We start from the raw sequence: 19,727 nt of genomic DNA, 5'->3' as shown, positions 1-19,727 counted from the left end.
AATACACCAAATAAAGGATGCCAAAAAAAATTGTAAAGGGTTTAACGCCTGTGTAAGTCACTCACACAAGTCTAAGTGTTCAAACCCCATTTTCTAGAGGCATCAGGGGCTTGGGGATACTAAGACTGGACCAGGTTAGCAAAGCAGATTAGTCAAGTAGGGAACTGAGCTAGAACAATAAGTGATGGGTAGGGAAGTGATTGCCCGGACCCCTTCCTGCAAAAACAAAAATGCTCAAGGTCAAGCAGTGATGGAATCTCCTTTGGTCTTACAGATACTATTCTAATTGTGCCTATGGTAGAAGCTGAATCTGAGTGTTCAAAAAGTCTAGGGCAGCTCTCAAAATGGATGGATGTTTTCCCCATTCGCAACACCCACACAAGCAAGAAGGGAGGAGGGAGAGAGCTCTGGCAGATGGTGCTTAAAGCCTAGAGCCTCTCATCTATCCAAGATAATGAAGGGGGGCGTGGGCGTGGAGACAAAGGAAGATTGGAGGGCTGGAGAGAATGTCTGATCCCCTTCCCCCCCAACCACGTGTGCCTCTCCCAGATCTCCTGAATGTTCCACTTCTTTGGGTTTTGTACAAGTTAAAAGCATCTTGAGTGGTCTGCACAGGGACACTGCAGCAACCCACCCTCCCATCATAGCTTTTCATGTAATACAGATGATAAGGGCAAAATAAGCCCTACCCTATGTGGCATAGACAATCTACCCAACATTTCACATCACTTACAATGAGCGGAGGGCTATGGTTGGCCTCTTTTAATGAAACCAAGGGCAAGGAAACATATTAAGATTTGTTCCTGGGGATAAATGCTATTTTTGAAAATTGGTATCTGCAGACCGGTAGCGATTCAGGGCACTGTGTAGCACAAATAGAGCGATTAAGTGGACTTAGTATAATCACTCTGCTTGCTTCATGTTGAATAAGGGTACTGCATGTTCTGAGCACAAGTTAGAAACAATGTGTAGCCTGACAAGCGGGCAGTTTCCATCTGAACTGGCCTTACAGATCTCATACATATGACCTAGAAGCTGAATGCTTGAAATGTGCAAGGCAGGGCCCCAGTGGTTTTTAAATATTTCTTTTAACTGCTTTCCTTCCAGAATTTTCTTTTCAATTTTTTTAGGCCCTCCAGAATTTTCTTTTTTTTTTTTTTAAGATTTATTTATTTAGGGACTCCTGGGTGGCTTAGCAGTTGAGCATCTATCTATCTGCCTTTGGTTCAGGGCGTGATCCCAGAGTTCCCGGATCAAAGTCCCACATTGGGCTTCCTGCATGGAGCCTGCTTCTCCATGCAGATGAATAAACCTTAAAAAAAAAAAAGATTTATTTATTCACGAGAGAGACACAGAGAGAGAGAGGCAGAGACATAGGCATAGGGAGAAGCAGGCTCCTGGCAGGGAGCCTGATGCAAGACTCGATCCCAGATCCCAGGATCACGACTTGAGCTGAAGGCAGATGCTCAACCCCTGAGCCACCCAGGCGTCCCATAGGCCTTCCAGAATTTTCTGATCAAAATGTTAAGGGGAGTGGGTGGTGTGTCACTGTCCAAGGACCATTTTGTCCCTGAGTGCACCAGAGCACAGTTTGGATGGCAGCATGTGGTGGGGGGGCAGTGTCCCAAATCCCAAATTCACAGCAACCTTATAGTGAGCCTTGGGTCACCTGGGGAAAGCCATCTTTGACAGAGCAGATTTGGATGGTGGTGTCCCAAGGAATGGAGGCCCTGAATTTTGGGGGGCCATTCTTTCCAGCAACCACGCTCATCTAGCCTGTGAACTATGAAGGTATTATAAGCCACAGCCCTTGCTGCCTCAAGGTGGCTGCTGCCGCTGCTAAAAGTGACCCTGGTGACACTTTCTTACCCAAAGTCTCCTCCTCTCTTAGTTACCTCTAGAGATGAGAGAAAGGGAGCCCCGGGGAAGACTGCTGCTATACCAAACCCCAAACTATATTAATGAATAGAGACCAGTCAAGAACATTTTGGTCCTGCGACATTTGAGGCAGCCTGGATTTTCCTTTCGGTGGATACAAAAGGCTTCCATCCCATATACTCCCAACTCTGAGCACCTAGGCCCTGCCTCTCGGTCCCATCCTAGCCTCAGAGAGTACTGGTCCCCATTCCCCACCCCACCCCTTTAGGGTGAAAGCGGCAGTCCATTCCCTTGCCTCCTAAGCAAACACAAACAGGACCCCCACATCCACCCAGATACACTTCTTTTTTTTAAGATTTTGTTTATTAATGAGAGATAGAGATAGAGATAGATGAGGGAACATCTCATTATTATTATATAATGGCAGTTATAATTATTGTAAATTATTGTTCTCTCAGAGAACAAGCAGGGAACTAGCAAACTCCCCAAGCAGGGAGCCCAAAACGGCACTGGATCCCAGGACCCTGAGATCACGACCTGAGCCTAAGCCACCGAGGTGCACCTGGAATAATCATTCCTAGTGTTTTTTTTAAAAGATTTTATTGATTTATTCATGAGAGACACAGAGAGGCAGAGACACAGGCAGAGGAAGGAGCAGGCTCCATGCAGGGAGCCTGATGTGGGACCTGACCCCGGGTCTCCAGGATCATGCCCTGGGCTGAAGGAGGCGCCAAACCACTGAACCACCAGAGCTGCCCTCATTCCTAGTGTTTATTAAGTGCACTATGCTTTATGTGTAGAGGTTAAAAAATTCAAAATGCTAGTATTTGATTTTTTTTTACCTACAGGAATGAGAATTTCAGAAGGTTCAATCTACTATTATCACATGAAATTCTAACAATTCTATAAGGTCGGTAATACATCCTGTCCACTTTACAGATGGGGAAAGGAGGCTGAAAGAAGGTCAATAATGTAGCCACTTGGCACAGCCAGGCTTTGACATTGGATCTGTTTGATTCAGGATCCAGAGCTTTTCACCTCTACACTATGCTGCCCTCCTAAGTTAGTGTCACTACCTCCCACCCTGCTGTTGGTCGCCCCAGGGACCATGTCATCAATTGCTGATATATTCATTTAAAAGCAGAAATGTGGACTTCACAAATCTAGCAGTTCTAATGAAATCGATTATACTCATTGTGTAGCCTTGATCTGAAGTGTCAAAATAATTCCTGTGAAATTTCTTATATGAAAAGTTTTTTTTTAAGATTTTATTTATTTATTCATGACAGACACACACACAGAGGGAGAGAGAGAGAGAGAGAGAGAGAGAGAGTGAGGCAGAGACACAGGCAGAGGGAAAAGCAGGCTCCATGCAGGGAGCCTGATGCAGGACTCAATCCCAGGTCTCTAGGATCACACCCCGGGCCGAAGGTGGTGCTAAGCCACTGAGCCACCAGGGCTGCCCTACAATTTCTTTTTAAAATATATTTTATTTTATTTTTCTTAAGTAGACTCCACCCCCAATGTGGGGCTTGAACTCACAACCCCAAGCTCAAGAGTCACATGCTATATTGACTAAGCCAGCCAGGTGCCCCTCCCAACCTGCAATTTCTTTTTTTTTTAACATCTTTTTTTTAAGATTTTATTTATTCATGAGAAACACACACACACACACACACACACACACAGAGAGAGAGAGAGAGAGAGAGGCAGAGACACAGGCAGAGGGAGAAGCAGGCGCCATGCAAGGAGCCCGACGTGGGACTCGATCCCGGGTCTCCAGGATCATGACCTGGCCTGAAGGCGGCGCTAAACCACTGAGTCACCCAGGCTGCCCATAACCTGCAATTTCTTAATTCACTCACTCACTCACTCACTCACTCACTTGATATTCCCCACTAGCCAGGAAGCTTGGGGAACATGGAGAACTTTTCTCTTTTGTTCACCATCATACCCTCAGGGACTTGCATGGTGCCTGGCACATAGCAGGCTCTGACTGAACACTATATTCTAAGGAATGCAGACACACACATGCACTCATATGCTTGCACATAAACACACACGCACACTCACAAACATGTATCCCCTCTCAAAGACCTGCACACTCAAGCATACACTCACATCCCCACTATATCTTTCTATATTGAGGTGACCAGTGTGCAAAATGGCTAAGGACAGAGGCTTTGAAGTCAGAGAGGCTTCTCCCCTCTTCCTGGTCCAATCCCAGCTCTGCCACTTTCTAGTTGTAGGACACTGAGCACATCTCTCATCTCCTTCCAGGATTGTTGGGAGATTGAATGGGATGATCCTCGATTCCCCTGAAGGGCTTAGCACAGTGCCTGGTCCCTAACAGCCCCCACTCCCTCTACCCTGGCCATTGCTATTGTTGATTATTACTGATCCTTATCTGGGTTCATACTCATGGGCTTCTTTCCTGGTTTGCAACACTCCATGTACATTAGCCCAGCCCAGGAAAAAGGAAAATGATAATGGCCAAGGTCTGAGGGTCGCCCCCTGCCATTGGCCACCTAGTCCCAGGGAAGGGAAGAGTGCAGGGCTGAGCAGAAAAGCCCGCAGCAACAGCAACAGCAACAGGAGCAGCACCTGAGGGCTGATGTGGAGGGTGGATGGTATAGATAGTGGTTGTAGAAGAGAATTTTCGGAAGCCATTGCTCAGTGCATGTCCATTTCCAGGAAATGATACACCAGAGGTGGGCTGGAGCAATTGCAAATCCACAACAGTTTTGTTTACTGAGCACTTACTATAGGCCAAGCGCTTCACTTAGCACTCTGCCCACATGAGCTCATGTGATCCTCACAGCAACCCAGATGACAAAATAAAGACTTGGAGTGGCTAAGGTAACTTGCCTAAGGCCACAGAGTTGGCAAGCACTCTGGCTGGCTGATTCTAAAACTTGGCCCTTAGCAGCTATGCCTCTCTGGTATTGCAAAAATGCAGTGAGCTGGATGCTCTTACATACTCTTGGGGTTAGAAAGTGGCAGGTAGGCGTAATATTTCTGGGGGCAATTTGTATGCACCCTTTGATCCAGTCACTCCCCTTACAGCAATTTAGGGATCAATGATGTGTGCAAAAAATGTAGCTATAAGGATATTCAAGAGGATATTTATAATATAGTGAAAAATTGGCAACAACCTAATGTCCAAAAATTGTAATAGATTTAGTATATCTATAAGAAGGATACTCTGGGGCAGCCCCGGTGGCCCAGCAGTTTAGCACCGCCTTTAGCCCTGAGTGTGATCCTGGGATCCCGGGATCGAGTCCCATGTCAGGCTCCCTGCAAAGGAGCCTGCTTCTCTCTCTGCCTGTGTCTCTGCCTCTATCTGCGTGTGTGTATCATAAATAAATAAAATCTTAAAAAAAAAGAAGGATACTCTGGAGCCATTGAAATGATGTTATAGGGGCGCCTGGGTGGCTCAGTCAGTTAAGCATCTGCCTTCTACTCAGGTCATGATCTCATTGATTGGTATAGAGCTCCTTGCTCAGTGGGGAGTCTGCTTCTCCCCCTCCCTCTGCCTCTGTCCCTCCTCCCACCCCACTCGTGCTCTCTTGCTCTCAAATAAATAAATAAAATCTAAAGAAAAATGATATTGTAAGGATGCCTGGGTAGCTCTGTCAGTTAAAAAGTGTTTGCCTTTAGCTCAGGTCATGATTTCGGGGTCCTGGGATTAAGCCCTGCTTCTCCCTCTCACCTGCTTATGCTCTCTCTCTCTCTCTTAAATAAATAAATAAATAAATAAATAAATAACAAATAATATCTTTTTAAAAAATGATGTAGTAGAACATGTAATGGCATGGAAAGAGAGAGAAAGAAATACGACTTACGTACAAAATGATGTTAAGTTGTAAAACTTAGCATGTGTGCATAGATGCACATGTGGTTATGTCCTGAATGCTTATCTTTGTTTTCTAATTTTCAAACAATAACAGTACTTTTGTGATTAGAAAAAGTTATTTTTTTAAGTAAGAACTGAGGAAACCACTTGACTCATTGAATCTGAGTCATGGTTGTAAAAGACCAATCCAAATTGCTGGCTTTCCTTCCACCCATCCTTCCTTCTTTTCCCCTTCCCCTCTCTCTGTCTCCACCTCTAATACAAATCCTAGTTTATGATGATGTTAAAACCAAGCACCCTCCAAACACACACTCACACCCCACACTGTGACAATCCAACCTTTGGCCTGTCTGATCTGGACACATTGACTCTCCCTTCTCTGCCTTCTTGGCTAGTGGCTCTGGCCTCTTATTCATTCACCCCAGAAACAAAGAGGATACTGTTTGTATTAGACGAGGTTGAAACAACACTGGGGACAGAAGGACAGCTTATGGGACACAATCCTGTTCCAGGGCACTAGGGTAGCCTGCTCGATCCCACTGCCTCCTTTACTGTCACCTCCCTGGGGTATCCAGTCTTTTGCTGATTATCCAGGGCCTTTTCCCAGATGAAAATGAAGATGAAACACAGAACATGTGCAGTATTTGAAAGTGGCTAAGAGCTCAGGATCTGAGTCAAACTGGCCTGGTCTCAAATAGCCACACTGCTAGATGTGGGATCTTGTACAAGTCACTTGGCTCTCTGAGCCTCAGTTTCCTTTCCAAGATAATGGGCACAGTGAGAGTTAACCAATAGCTGGTGTGAGAATTAAATGAGATAATCCTTGTGAGAGGCCCCAGCAAAGTGCCCCCCCAGGACGCGCTCCATAATAGTTAGCCATTGTCAACAGTATTAGCTACAGTCCTTCTGGGCATTAGCCCTTTCACTGGGGGTGCTGTCATGGTCTACAAAGGCAGGACAGTGGACTAGTAAAGAGTCCAGTGGACCTGAGTTTCCATCTCTAGCTCTCACTGGCTGTGTGACCCATTTCAACACTTACCCCTATTTGGGTTGCTTTTCCTCCTCTGTGAAGTAAGGATATTGATACCCCTTGTAAAGTGGGTAAAGTGTGAAATACAACAGGCATGCAGGAAAATACACAAGTGTGCTGCTGGGGGGGAATGTTCACCAACTGGGTAACGAGGACCCAGATCAAGGAACAGAACCCGGCCGCCACCCCAGGAGCCCACCTCCCCAAAGGTAACTGCTCTCCCGTCTTCTGACACTATATTCAGCTTGTCTATCTGTGACCTTCGTAAACCACAGTGGCTTTTGAGGACTGAAGTGGATGCAGTCACTGTAGCAGGTGCCTAGCACCCAGCGGGGACTCCCTCTATGGTGCCCCGGATTCCTCTGCCTCTCCGGAAAGAAAGATACAAGAAAGATACAAAGTTGTCAGTGTTCACAAGGGCCACAGACAACTAGCATGACTGGATCTCAAATGGATAGTCACACTTAAAGAAGAAACCAGTGTTTCTTCCCCACCCCCACTGGATTATGGTTAAGGGAAGAGAGGGGAAGATGTGAACTTTTGGGTCTTGCTCCAGAAGATCTCTGGAGGGGCACCTGGGTGCTTCAGTGGTTGAGCATCTGCCTTTGGCTCAGGTCGTGATCCCAGGGTCCTGGGATCAAATCCTGCATCACCCGCGGCTCCCTCTGCCTATGCCTCTGCCTCTCTCTCTGTGTGTCTCTCATGAATAAATAAATAAAATCTTAAAAGACCTTTGGGTGCTCAGTACACATTCACTCACCTTCTCACAGCAGCCCTTGAGCAATGCTGCCAGGCCTAGGGCTGGGACGAGAAGAATATGGAGTAGGATGGGTACACCCAGACCCTGACCCCCGCGTCCCCCGGAAGTGGTAACTACTGAAGCTTCTCTGGTTACCAACTCTGAAATCCCCAATGTCCTCTTTAAAAGGGAGATAATCCAAAAATACCTTCAGCCTGTGTTTTCTTTTCTAAAGTACGGCCAGTATAAAATATACATAAGTAAATAAAAAAATCATTTGGACTTGGGAAAAAAAACAGCCAGGAAATTTGATGGCATTTCCTAGCCACATGGGCCTCTGTGTTTGGGCTTTGCATATTTGGCTTGACAGAGCTCTCTTAGAAAGTGGCCGAGGAGATAACTGGAGCCCGTGAATGGGAGCCTGTTCTGTTGGGCATGGTTCAGTCAGGGCCCGGTGGCCTGGGGCTGGCCTGCAGGGAATGAGAGGATGCTAACGGTCAGTAATGAATGGCCACTTTATGGATTTCCCACCATTTCCGAAGGTGCACGTCTCTCACATAACACCTCTTCTGAGAACCACTGGGGGGCTGGCCTTCTTTCATGCCCCACCCCCAACCCTGAGGCAGCAGAGCTTGTGAGAAACTTGACTCCTCACCATAATGCGAGGTCTTGAGGAAGACAGGCCTTCCTTTGCTCACTCAGCTGGACCAACATTTGCCCAGCCCGCCCTGCTCTCTTGTGAAGAAAACGTCTTCACAGTCAAGGGATCTGTGAGAGTCTCAAAGGGTAGATGCAACCAAGGAAGTAGTTGGTAAAGATGGCCACCTCTCTGTTTGGCCTGGAAAGGTTGGCTTGGGCAGGAAACAGGGCCATATTAAGTTGCCTTCATGCACTGGGGTGTCACGGGATAGAACGAAGTCAGAAGGCACAGGAAACCATACAGCTGCCACAAGGCAGAAGCCCCTCGAAAACATGCATGCTTCCAAGAGGGGCCTGCTGCTCTCTGATCTTAATGTTTTGAATGCAGTCCCTCATATCCACTCTAACTTAAAAACATGTCAAGCTTTCATTCCACCACACAAAAATAACGAACTATGTCACTATGTGCCAGTGGACATGCATAATCTCACGGACTCCTCCTATAGTTAAATAATACTCAGTTTTAGAGAGGGGGAAGCTGAGGTACAGGCAGAGGACATGAGGTGCCCTGAGATCACATTGTTAATAAATGGTGGAGCTCACTTGGCCCCAGGCTGCCTGGTTCTAAAGCCATACACCACATGGTGCTCACCCTCTGTGGAAGACATCAGTACCCTGTGAGCTGAATCACAATTTCATTCATTTAAGCGATATTTACTGTGCACCCTCCATGTGTCAGACTTTGGGTTAGGTACTTGGGAAGTAGCCATTAACACAGAGTCCCTGCTGCCATGGAATTCAGAGTCTAAAGGATGGGAGGAGACAAGAAAGAAAATACATAAATATATAATATGCCCAGTGGAGACAAATGCTAAAAAATAAAATAAAATAGTGTAAGAAGACAGAGGGTGACAGGGGTGAGGGGGGGGCGCTTCTTTTTTTTTTTTTAAAGAGGCTGTGCAGAAAGGGCCTGGCTGGAGAGGTGACATTCCAATGGAGACCTGAATGAAGAAAAGGTAAGTCATGCAGTTATCTGGGGAAAGAGTGTTTCAGGGAGAGGGGTGGGGAGGTGCAAAGGGCCTGAGGCAGTATCATACTTGGCATGTTCTACAAATAGCAAGGAGGCTGGGTTGGATTAAATGAGGTAGGAGGGGGCACCTGGGTGGCTCAGTTAGTTGGGTGTCTGCCTTCGGCTTGGTCATGATCCCAGGGTCCTGGGATCAAGCCCCACATCAGGCTCCCTGCTCTGCCGAGAGCATGCTTCTCCCACTCCCTCTGCTTGCCCTCTCTCTCTCTCTCTCTCTCTCTGTCAAATAAAGTCTTTTTAAAAATGAGGTAGGAGGTGATAGGATATGAAATCAGAATGAAAACAGGGCCTTATTCAAGACTGGATTTGATCCCAAGTAAGAGAGGAAGCTACTGGAGGGTTCTGAACAGAAGGCATATAGGATGAGAATTTCCTTTTAGTGATATCATTCTGACAGCTATCTTGAGAACAAACTGGTGGAAGGTGGAAGCAAGGAGACCAGTCAGGAAGCTACTGCAAAAATCCAGGGGTGAGCACTGGGTGTTATGCTATATGTTGACATATTGAACTCCAATAAAAAAATATATAAAAAAAAATCCAGGGGTGAGATGATGGCTTCCTGGACCAACACAATAGCAGCAGAGGTGGGGAGAAATGGTCAGAACTTGGATATATTTTGAAGGTAAAACTGACAGAAAATTTCAAAGGACTGGACATGAGGTAGGGGATGAAGAGGAGTTAAACATGACTCCCAGTTAACTGGAAGGGTGCAGCTGCCATAATTGAGATGGGGTGAGGTTGGACATAGCAGGTCGTGGAGGAGATTAAGAGCTCAATCTGAGACTCATTTAGTTTGTGACTTCTAGTAGATATGTGAAGGGATCAGGTGGGCAGCTGGATAGACAGGACAGAAATGCAGTCTGGGCTGGAGGTAATGCATTTGGAATTGATAGAGATGGTACTTAAGACCAAGAGACAGAAGAGATCCCTTAGGGAGGGAGGGAGTGTATGTACATAGAGAAACTGACACCCAAGTACTGAGGCCTCCAACATTTATTTAGAAAAGCTGAAGAGAAGAGGATGTCCAGCAAAGGAGACTGAGAAGGACTAGTAACCCAGGAGGAAGGAGGAAAACCAAGGGAGTGTGATGTTATGGAATCCAAGTGAAGGAGACATTTCTTTTTCTTTTTTTTTGAAGGAGACATTTCTAAGAGGAAGGAACAACCAACTGCAGCCAGTGTTGCTGACAGGTCAAAAAGAGATGGAGGCAAGGATGGAGACCATTGATTTGGCAAGTGGAGGTCACTGGCTAACCTTGATGAGGGTGGTTAAAAAGTATGAAGATGAAAGCCTGAGAGGAGGGAGTTCCAAATTGCAGGGAGGGATTATAATGAATCCAAGCCAATGTGTTCAGAACTAAACCAAAGTCAAATAGCCACAGTCCATGCATGTGAAGTCCCTGCATGAAGAACTCGAGGTTTTGACTCTTCCAAGGAGCTGGTTAGAACCTCTGAAACCTGCTTATCCCATATTTCAGCTCTTACTACATGCCAATTCCCCTAAATGACTCAGTTGGAGTCATTCTTGCTCCTGCTCTAAAGTACTCAACAGACTCTTGAACATCATTTCCCCACCCTCCAGCCACCCCACTGAGCCCATTGCAACAGCAAACTCTACTACATCATTTCCTTTAACTGTCTGCTGCTACCACACCCCCTTCCACATGTTTACTTAACTCACCAGAGTCTCAGAAAATCACATCACCTAAGTGGAAAAATAATTTCTAGGACAGAAGTAAATTCTGCAAAGGTGAATACATGCGATATACACCAACACCCCGTTCAGGCCAAAAGAGCAAAGCTGGAGTGATGGTTTCTGAAGAGAGGGGAGATCTCCCAGCAAGCAGATGCCCCACCTGGCAGCTTCATACAAAGCAAACAACCATTTGGAGGCATGTAGATTCTCCAGTGGGGGCCAGGCATTCAATGTGGGTGCTGGGCAACTACACCAGTGAGTTCTTAAAAATCAACCAGACCCTGGTTTATTGCACATTTCAAAATGTTGGATGGATTTCCATCCACCTGGTAAGGCAACTTCTCCATTAGGCACAGCAGATACAGTGCTTAGGGCCCACGGATACTTTCAGGAGCCCTTGAAAATGTTTTAACATCTTTTAAAATTGGAAGAAAATGAATATAATAAAATAATGAATACATAAAAATGAATCCAGCCTATATCCCTTCTGTTCAGAACCCTCCAGTACTTAAGACCAAGAGATAGAAGAGATCCCTTAGGGAGGGAGGGAGTGTAGATAGAGAAACTGTCTAACACCTGAGTACTGAGGCCTCCAAACATTTATTTAGAAGCTGAAGAGAAGAGGATGTTCAGCAAAGAAGTCTGAGGAGGACTAGTAACCCAGGAGAGGAAGCAGGAAAACCAAGGGAGTGTGATGTTATGGAATCCAAGTGAAGGAGGCATTTCTAAGAGGAAGGAACAACCAACTGTAGCCAATTTTGCTGACAGGTCAACAAAGGATGGAGGTAGGGATGGAGACCATTGATTTGGCAAGTGGAGGTCACTGGTTAACCTTGATGAGGGTGGTTAAAGAGCAATGAGGATGAAAGGATTAAAGTTGTTTTTATACCAATGCAGTCACAAGATGTCCTTTTTCTTGGCTGTACCAAGGAAGAGGCCCTTAGAGCCAGATATGTCTAGGTCCATCAAAGTCCTACTACATCCCTGCCAACTTAATTTTTATAGCTTTCTCCAAACTTGGGTGCTTTGATGAACACTCTTTGACATAGCTTTCTTGAAATAGTTGTTTAGAGATGTAAGAATGTTTATTTATTTATTTAAGAGAGAAAAAGCACACACAAGTGGGGCAGGCAGGCAAAGGGAGAAAAAGACAGTCTTAAGCAGATGCTGAGTTGAGCACAGAGCCTGATGCGGGGCTCGATCTCATGACCCTGAGATCATGACCTGAGCCAAAACCAAGAGTTGGACACTTAACAGATTGAGCCACACAGGGACCCCAAAAATACTTACTTTAAAAAAAAAGTCACCAGGGCAGCCCCGGTGGCACAGCGGTTTGGCGCCGCCTGCCGCCCGGGGTGTGATCCTGGAGACCCGGGATCGAGTCCCACATCAGGCTCCCTGCATGGTGCCTGCTTCTCCCTCTGCCTGTGTCTCTGCCTCTCTCTCTCTAGCTGTGTCTCTATGAATAAATAAATAAAATCTTTAAAAAAAAAAAAAAGTCACCAAAGAGTGTGTGCAATTGATGCCCAGATACTGTTAAGGTCAGGGAGGCGGTTCTGTGAGACACTTCTTGGATTCCTCTGGAGCCCTACCCTTGCTCACCAAATCATCTGCTATTAGATGAAAGGAGGCTGGGTGCACCTACACAGGACTCCCTGTCAGACCAGTAGTAGTAGTAGTAGTAGTAATAATAATAATAATAATAATAATAATAATAATAATAAAGGCAAGGCACCTAGATGGCTCAGTCGGTTGTATCTGCCTTCAGGTCATGGTCCCAGGGTCCTGGGATTGAGTCCCAAGTCAGGCTTCCTGCTCAGTGGGGAGTCTGCTTCTCTTTCTCCCTCTGCTGCTCCCCTTGCTTGTCTCTCTCTCTCTCTCTCTCTCTTTCTCTCCCTCCCTCCCTCAAATAAATAAATAACAAAGGCTGATAATAGCGAACAGTTGTGGTGCTCTTACTGGGTACTAAGCAGTGAGCCCAGCGTTAAGGAAACAATGAAATAGGTGAACTGGCTTGATTAAACAGTGTTGATTTTCACACTAGATTTCTAAAAAATGGGTGCAGATTCTTACAGTGTGATTTGCCTTCTGCAAATACACACACACACACACACACACGTCAGTGCATCAAGGGCATCGGAGAACTGGTCTTTCCATGATAGCCTTGATAGGGAGTTCCAACATGCTCACCATTCCTCAGGATCACGTCTGCGCCCTGGCTCAAGGGGCTCAATCCCTGAGGGCTCCTGACATTGCTCAGAGCTCTGGAGAAGTGTTCGTCCACTACGCTGCCGATGTCTCCTTGGAAATAGGTGAACAGGACACACTGGGGGTTCCACTCGGTCTTTATAGGTCTTTGTAGCTGGATATCTGTTTTCTCCATTTCTTCCATTGTGAGCGACACAGGTAGGTGATAGCTGCGGATCAAACACAAAATGTTAACTGCCACTGTTTTCCTAAGTGGCTTGGCTGTAGTTTGGATGAGAGGATGGGGGCCTGCAGTATAATTGCTCACAGTGGTTCTGGGGAGCCACTAAGCACCTGAGTGATGCCAAGAAGCTCACCAATCCCACCATGCTGGGCTGAGTGAGGACCAGGTGCTGAGCCTTGACTGATCCATGCTCAGGGAACAAGACAGAGCTCTACAAAGCGCAGAAGGGGCCCTCAAGAGCCTCACATAAGAATTATCTGGCAACTCAAGTAGAAAAACAGCAGGAAATTAAAAAAAAAAAAGGCCATTGAGGCCAGAAGAGTAACTTGCCTTCTGGGGAAGTGACCCAGAATTGCATTTAGATGCCCCCAGAACTGCCCCTGGATGAAGGCCTGGCCCAGCCTGGAGAGCTTGACTAAGCAATCCAGTGGGTATTCCACGACTTCACTTTTCCTTAAAAATGTTGCTTTCCATCTTGATCATTTGCATGTGAGAAAAAATTCTCCCACTTCCCTGTTGCTGTTGACCTCTGTACAATGGTGTCCTACACCCACCACCCATCCCACGCTAAAAATGGGTAATTGCAAATACCAGTCCTAAGGCCCCCAGACAGATGTACCCTGAACCAAATAACAGATCTCAAAAACAAACTTTCTTTACACTAACATATATGGCAACATTGGTGAGAAGTTCCTGAAAGATTGTCAGATTGTCAACCCTGGTCACCGCTATATCCTCTGCACCTAAAACAGTGCCTGGGACAGAGCAGATGTTTAATAGCTGTTTGCCGAATTGCCTTCGACTTGGCTTCCATCATAGTATCCTAACCATGAGCTCCTGTAAGATCAGGGGCTGTGCTCGATGTTTATAGCAGCAATGTCCACAATAGCCAAACTGTGGAAGGAGCCTCGGTGTCCATCGAAAGATGAATGGATAAAGAAGATGTGGTTTATGTATACAATGGAATATTCCTCAGCCATTAGAAACGACAAATACCCACCATTTGCTTCAACGTGGATGGAACTGGAGGGTATTATGCTGAGTGAAGTAAGTCAATAGGAGAAGGACAAACAGTGTATGTTCTCATTCATTTGGGGAATATAAATAATAGTGAAAGGGAATATAAGGGAAGGGAGAAGAAATGTGTGGGAAATATCAGAAAGGGAGACAGAACATAAAGACTCCTAACTCTGGGAAACGAACTAGGGGTGATGGAAGGGGAGGAGGGCGGGGGGTGAGGGTGAATGGGTGACGGGCGCTGAGGGGGGCACTTGACGGGATGAACACTGGGTGTTATTCTGTATGTTGGTAAATTGAACACCAATAAAAAATAAGTTTATTATTAAAAAAAAATCAGGGGCTATGCTCTTGCACCAAAGCCAGGACCGGGCACACAGTGGGCACTCAAGACATGCCATGTGGCCTTCTTTGACTCAAGAAGTAGCCTGTCCGGATGCTTCTTCACCATTGGCCACTCGACCAGACTTGCCAGGGTGCTCGGGTTAAAGGCACCTTTAGTCTATTCACTCATTCGTTCAGTTGCAATGCAACTGTTTAGTTTAATAGTCTCTGTTCCGGGATGCCTGAGTGGCTCAGCGGTTGAGTCTCTGCCTTCGGCCCCAGGGCATGATCCTGGAGTTCCAGGATCGGGTCCCACATTGAGGTCCCTGCATGGAGCCTGCTTCTCCCTCTGCCTCTCTCTCTCTCTCTCTCTCTCTCTCTCTCTCTTTCTCATGAATAAATAAATAAAATCTTTAAAAAGATAGTCTACGTTCCACTCTAGTCCCTGAGGGTGGGGGCCATTTCTTATTCATTTCTTTATCCCTAGCACCTAGCATAAGTAGGTCAGTAAACAATGGCTGAATGCCTGAGTGCCATTTCATGCAGAGAAAGCACAATGCAAGGAAATCAGACCAATTAAAAGTCAGAGGACCTGGGGTTTTCCTCAGCTGCAAGATTTTGGGGGAAGCACATGGCCTCTCTAGGATTCAGATTCCTCTTGGGTAAAATTAAGAGGCTGGAGAATATGAATTCTGCAGCCTATTCTTTCATGGTCTGGCTAGAAATGTCACGAAGGAATCTGGCAGTGAGCAGGGCACCCTTCTAAAAAGGTCTCCTTTCAGACCCATTCTGGCCCCAGTCATGACTAGGCTCTGCTGTCTACAGAAGCTTTCCACTGAGCACATCACTGTTTCCCCTCGGTTGACAGCCATGCTAAGCATAACCAGGCACTACCTGAAAAATGAATCCATTGTATCCTTATTCCAAAGGACATGCAAACAACCATTTTGGCAGTTTCTTACAAGGTGAAACACACGCTTACTATTTGACCCAGTAACCCTACTTCTGAGTATATATAACCAAGAGACACGAAAACGTATGTCCACACAGACTTGTACATGTTGTTCATAGTAGCTTTATTTAAAATAGACAAAAGATGGAAATGAGCCAAATGCCCACCATTGGAGGGATGAATAAAAACCAGCTGCAACACTGTCATATACCAGTCACTGAGCAATGAAAAGGAACAAACACTAGCAATCCACACCACAGCATGGATGAATCAGAAAACCACTATGTTGCATGAAAAAAGCCAGACACAAAAGACCACCTATTATAGGATTCCACTTAACACAGGGCAGGCACAACTAACCCATGAGGATAGATATCAGAACAGTGGCTGGCTGTGGGGTGGAGACTGGGAAGGAGCTTGAGGAACTCCGGGCAGTGTTGGAAACGTCCTACATCTTGAGGAGGGTGAAGGTTATACATGGTTGCACATGTCTGTCAAAACTGATCAAGTTGTACACTTAAGATCTGTGCATTTCACTAAAGGTAAGTTATTCCTCGATAAACATACACACACACACAACACATGCCATATATTCAGATTCTCAGAGCTGCAGAAATAAAGCAAAGGTATCATCCTTGAGTACAATATAAAGAGTTCAAGAAAGACAAATACCATCGACCCTTGGACAATGCAGGGGTTCAGAGTGTTGATCCTACACAGTCAAGAAATCTGCATATAACTTGAATCCCCCAAACTTAACTACTCACAGCCTACTGCTGATTGGATGTCTTATCAATAATATAAACAGTCAATACATATTTTGTGTGTGTATTATACACTGTATTATTACAATAAGGTAAGCTAGAGAAGAGAAATGCAAAGAAAATCCTAAGGAAGAGAAAATACATTTATAGTACTGCACTGTAAGATATTCACGTACAGTCAAACCCATGTAGATCAAGAGTCTACTGCATTTTATAATATCACTTCTGTGTGGAATTTTAAAACAGCAGAACTCAGAGTAAAATGGTGGTTACCAGGAGGATAAGGGAGTGAGGGGACCAGGCAGGTGTTTAGGGTACAAAGTCAAGAGCAGTAAACAGGCCCTAGAGATCTAAGGCACAGTACAGTGAACATACACAACAATATCGTAGCATAATCCTCCAAATTGCATAGAGATTGGAACTAAATTATTCCAGCTACTAAAAAGAAAAGATAATGATGTTAGGCAATAGAGGTGCTAATTATCGCCCCAATAGCAATCAGATCACAATATATAAATTTATCAAATTAACACATAACACCTTAAATTCACACAGTTATACGTCATATCTGTTTCTGAAACACAGCCCAAAAAGAATAAGAAAGCGGAGGTGTTACAAATTATAAAGTAATGATAAATGTCGGAGCCAGCACTTTTCCAAAAGCCTACAGTTTACAAAATACCACCTCTGTGCCAGAAGCTCTGCGTACATTTTTCTCTAGTCTTTACAACTCTCAATGTAGGTGCTATTTTTTTTTCAATGTAGGTACTATTATCTCCATTTTATAGAGGAGCGAATTGGGGCCCAGAAAGGGGAAATTAACTGCCCGTGCCACCTGGGTAGGTGGGGGCCGAGCTGGGATTTGAATCCAAGGCTCTCTGGCTTCAGTGTCTATCCTTTCCCCACCGTCCCTTGCTATCTACCTGGTGAGACTCACAGAACCCCTCTATGAGCTTCAGTCTCCCCATTTATCAAATGTGGAGGCTTGGCTTCCGATCTCTGAGGGAACCTTGAGCCAGGCCCTTAGCCGGCCATCTGGTTTCCTCTAGGGAACGCGGGCAGAACATCTGTCCACTCCCTCCAGGCTTCTTAGAGCCTCTACTTGCAAGGGCTGCTTAGTACCTTTGTAAGATTCATGGTTTTACCCTTGGAGATGCCAGTGGCCGCTGCTCTAGGCTCAGGCTTGACATAGCTTGCAAATCTATCTTTGTGGAGACTCCTGGAAGCTACAAAGGAGGCAGCCGGCCAGACCCTTGGGACATCAGAGCTGTGGAGCACGCTCTACTCTCCTTGGGGAAAGACCATAGAGACCACAGGCCACCGGCCATAGGCAGGAGAGGTTCGACAGGGAGAAAGTCAGAGGCAAAGTCTCATCCCCATCACCTTGGGGGGCTCAGAACTTAGACAACCAGGATGCTGATTAAAGCTACAGATGCCACCTCTGTCCCTTCTCTTCCTCCCCAAATGCATGGGCACACCTCCCAAGGGAAATCCATGGTTTACTTATCTGGATCTAGTTCACAAGCAATTCTCTGGGCTGCACTCAGACCTCAGTAGAGAGGATGTGCATTTGAGAGCTACTAAAATTCTTAGAACGGTTATCCGCCACAGCCTTTGCAGAGCTGCATCTCACTGCACTGCACCCCCGGAGAAAGAAACATGGGCAGTCCCATCCTCGGGTGAGCCTTCTGTGTGAGGTCTGATGCAGGCGTGAATTAGCTGAGGTCCAGCTCAGGAGAACGGGTGCTGCAAAGCTGGAACCGAGGGGGCAGCTGTGAGGCAGAGGGAGGATAGGACTTTCCAGAAGATGTTCCTGACCCAGTCCCTGTCTTGTGATAAAAGACTCTTGCAGACAAAACCCTAAGGTCAAACTTTGCCAGCTATTCAGCTAGAACGGCATAATTACAAAAGTACACTGTAGTTCAAAATCTTTCCCCAGCGCACAAATTATAAAGACATCTAATGCTCCAAATGATGACCTCAAAATGATGCCCAATATTCTAGCATGGAATCCAATGCCAGCAGTTTGGCCTCAACTCTACTGCAGTCAGCCACTCTTCTGCAGAGAGGTTGTCACAGTGATACTTGGAACGAAAGCCCCAAAGGGACCAGATTGTATCGCAGTGAGTAAAGCATGTGATGCTCACCGATCCACACCGCACCCCCCCATTCCTTCCCAGTTAATTTTCATCCCTCCCTGCCCCCCCAAAAATGTCTCCAGCTTCTCCTACCTTAATTCCTGACCATCAACTGAGACAGCCAAGATGCCACAGCTGAGCAAAGGCGCGTAGTACTGGTCAGAGTTCCCTGGCCCCCTTTGGAGGAGCTCAGTGCTGGCGGAAGCAAGTCCTGGGGATTTTGTATCCTCCCCTTGCTACTTTCTATCCCTCTAGCCGGGGCTATAAGAGGCATTTCCTGCTGGCTATCTATTAAGAATGCAGAAAATGCGCTCCAACAAGTCATTCGGGTTGGGCACCTGCAGGAATGAGGAAAATAGGTAGCTCTTTTTTTATTTCTTCTTTTTGCATTAAAAAAAGCATTTAATGATTTTGTCTCTTAAAGTAGGTGGTCAGTTGTTTGCCGGAAACTACACACAGAGTCTAAAACATCAGTTATAGGGCTCGTGTTAGACTGCTGTCACCTTCACTCTCAGAAACTGGGAAAGTCTATTGGGCTCATCACAACTTTCTCCCTCTCTCCCCGTGACAAGAGAAGGGGAACCCAGACTCCTAGAATTCTGGACGTGTCATGGGCTTCCATGGGCCCCAGAGGGAAGGACTGCATCTCTGAACCTGCGACAGAACGAAGCAGCTCAGAGACCGCAGCCAGAGGTTTGGAGCAAGGGGGTCCTGATGCTCACTTTGAAAAATCTTCATTATTGCCTTGGGTTGGTGGCACCGTCATTCAGGTCCCAGACCCTAGAGCCATCCTTTGCTCCATTCGTTCTCCATTGCAACAGTATTTAGCAAACTTTTAGTAAACACCTACTGCATGCCAGGCACTGTTCTGGGCATTGTGTTCTATGGTGAATGAGACAGACCAAGTCTTTGCCTTTGGGGAATAAACACACACACACACACACACACACACACACACACACACACACACCGCTTATGTGTCTGGGTGTTCATATACTGGTGTATGGTATTTGTGTATGTCAGATGGTAGTCAGCGCAACAAAGAGGAATTGGCCAGGAAAATAGAGCAGGGAAGGGGAATATATAAGATCATCTGATAACGTGACATTTGAGCAGAACCCTGAGGGAGCAAACCATGTTGGTACCTGCTCTCCTGATATCCGAAGGAATACGAAAT

General features: G+C 46.0%; 1 protein-coding gene across 1 annotated transcript in view; it reads right to left on the bottom strand.

The window, feature by feature from the left end:
- The window catches only part of VGLL1 (vestigial like family member 1), a 30,098-nt gene extending 11,316 nt beyond the window's left edge, over nt 1-18,782 (bottom strand). Inside the window, exons 1-2 of the mRNA XM_025460904.2 lie at nt 18,644-18,782; nt 13,115-13,341 (exon numbers count right to left, since the gene is read on the bottom strand). Of these exons, the coding sequence (XP_025316689.1) occupies nt 13,115-13,316 (202 nt within the window). The 5' untranslated portion in view covers nt 13,317-13,341; nt 18,644-18,782. The remainder of the gene's footprint in view (nt 1-13,114; nt 13,342-18,643) is intronic.
- Nucleotides 18,783-19,727: the final 945 nt, after the last annotated feature.

This window comes from Canis lupus, chromosome X, assembly GCF_003254725.2.
Source record: "Canis lupus dingo isolate Sandy chromosome X, ASM325472v2, whole genome shotgun sequence".
NCBI classification, from domain to species: Eukaryota; Metazoa; Chordata; class Mammalia; order Carnivora; family Canidae; genus Canis; species Canis lupus.
This window is presented reverse-complemented; position numbering and strand designations above follow the sequence as displayed.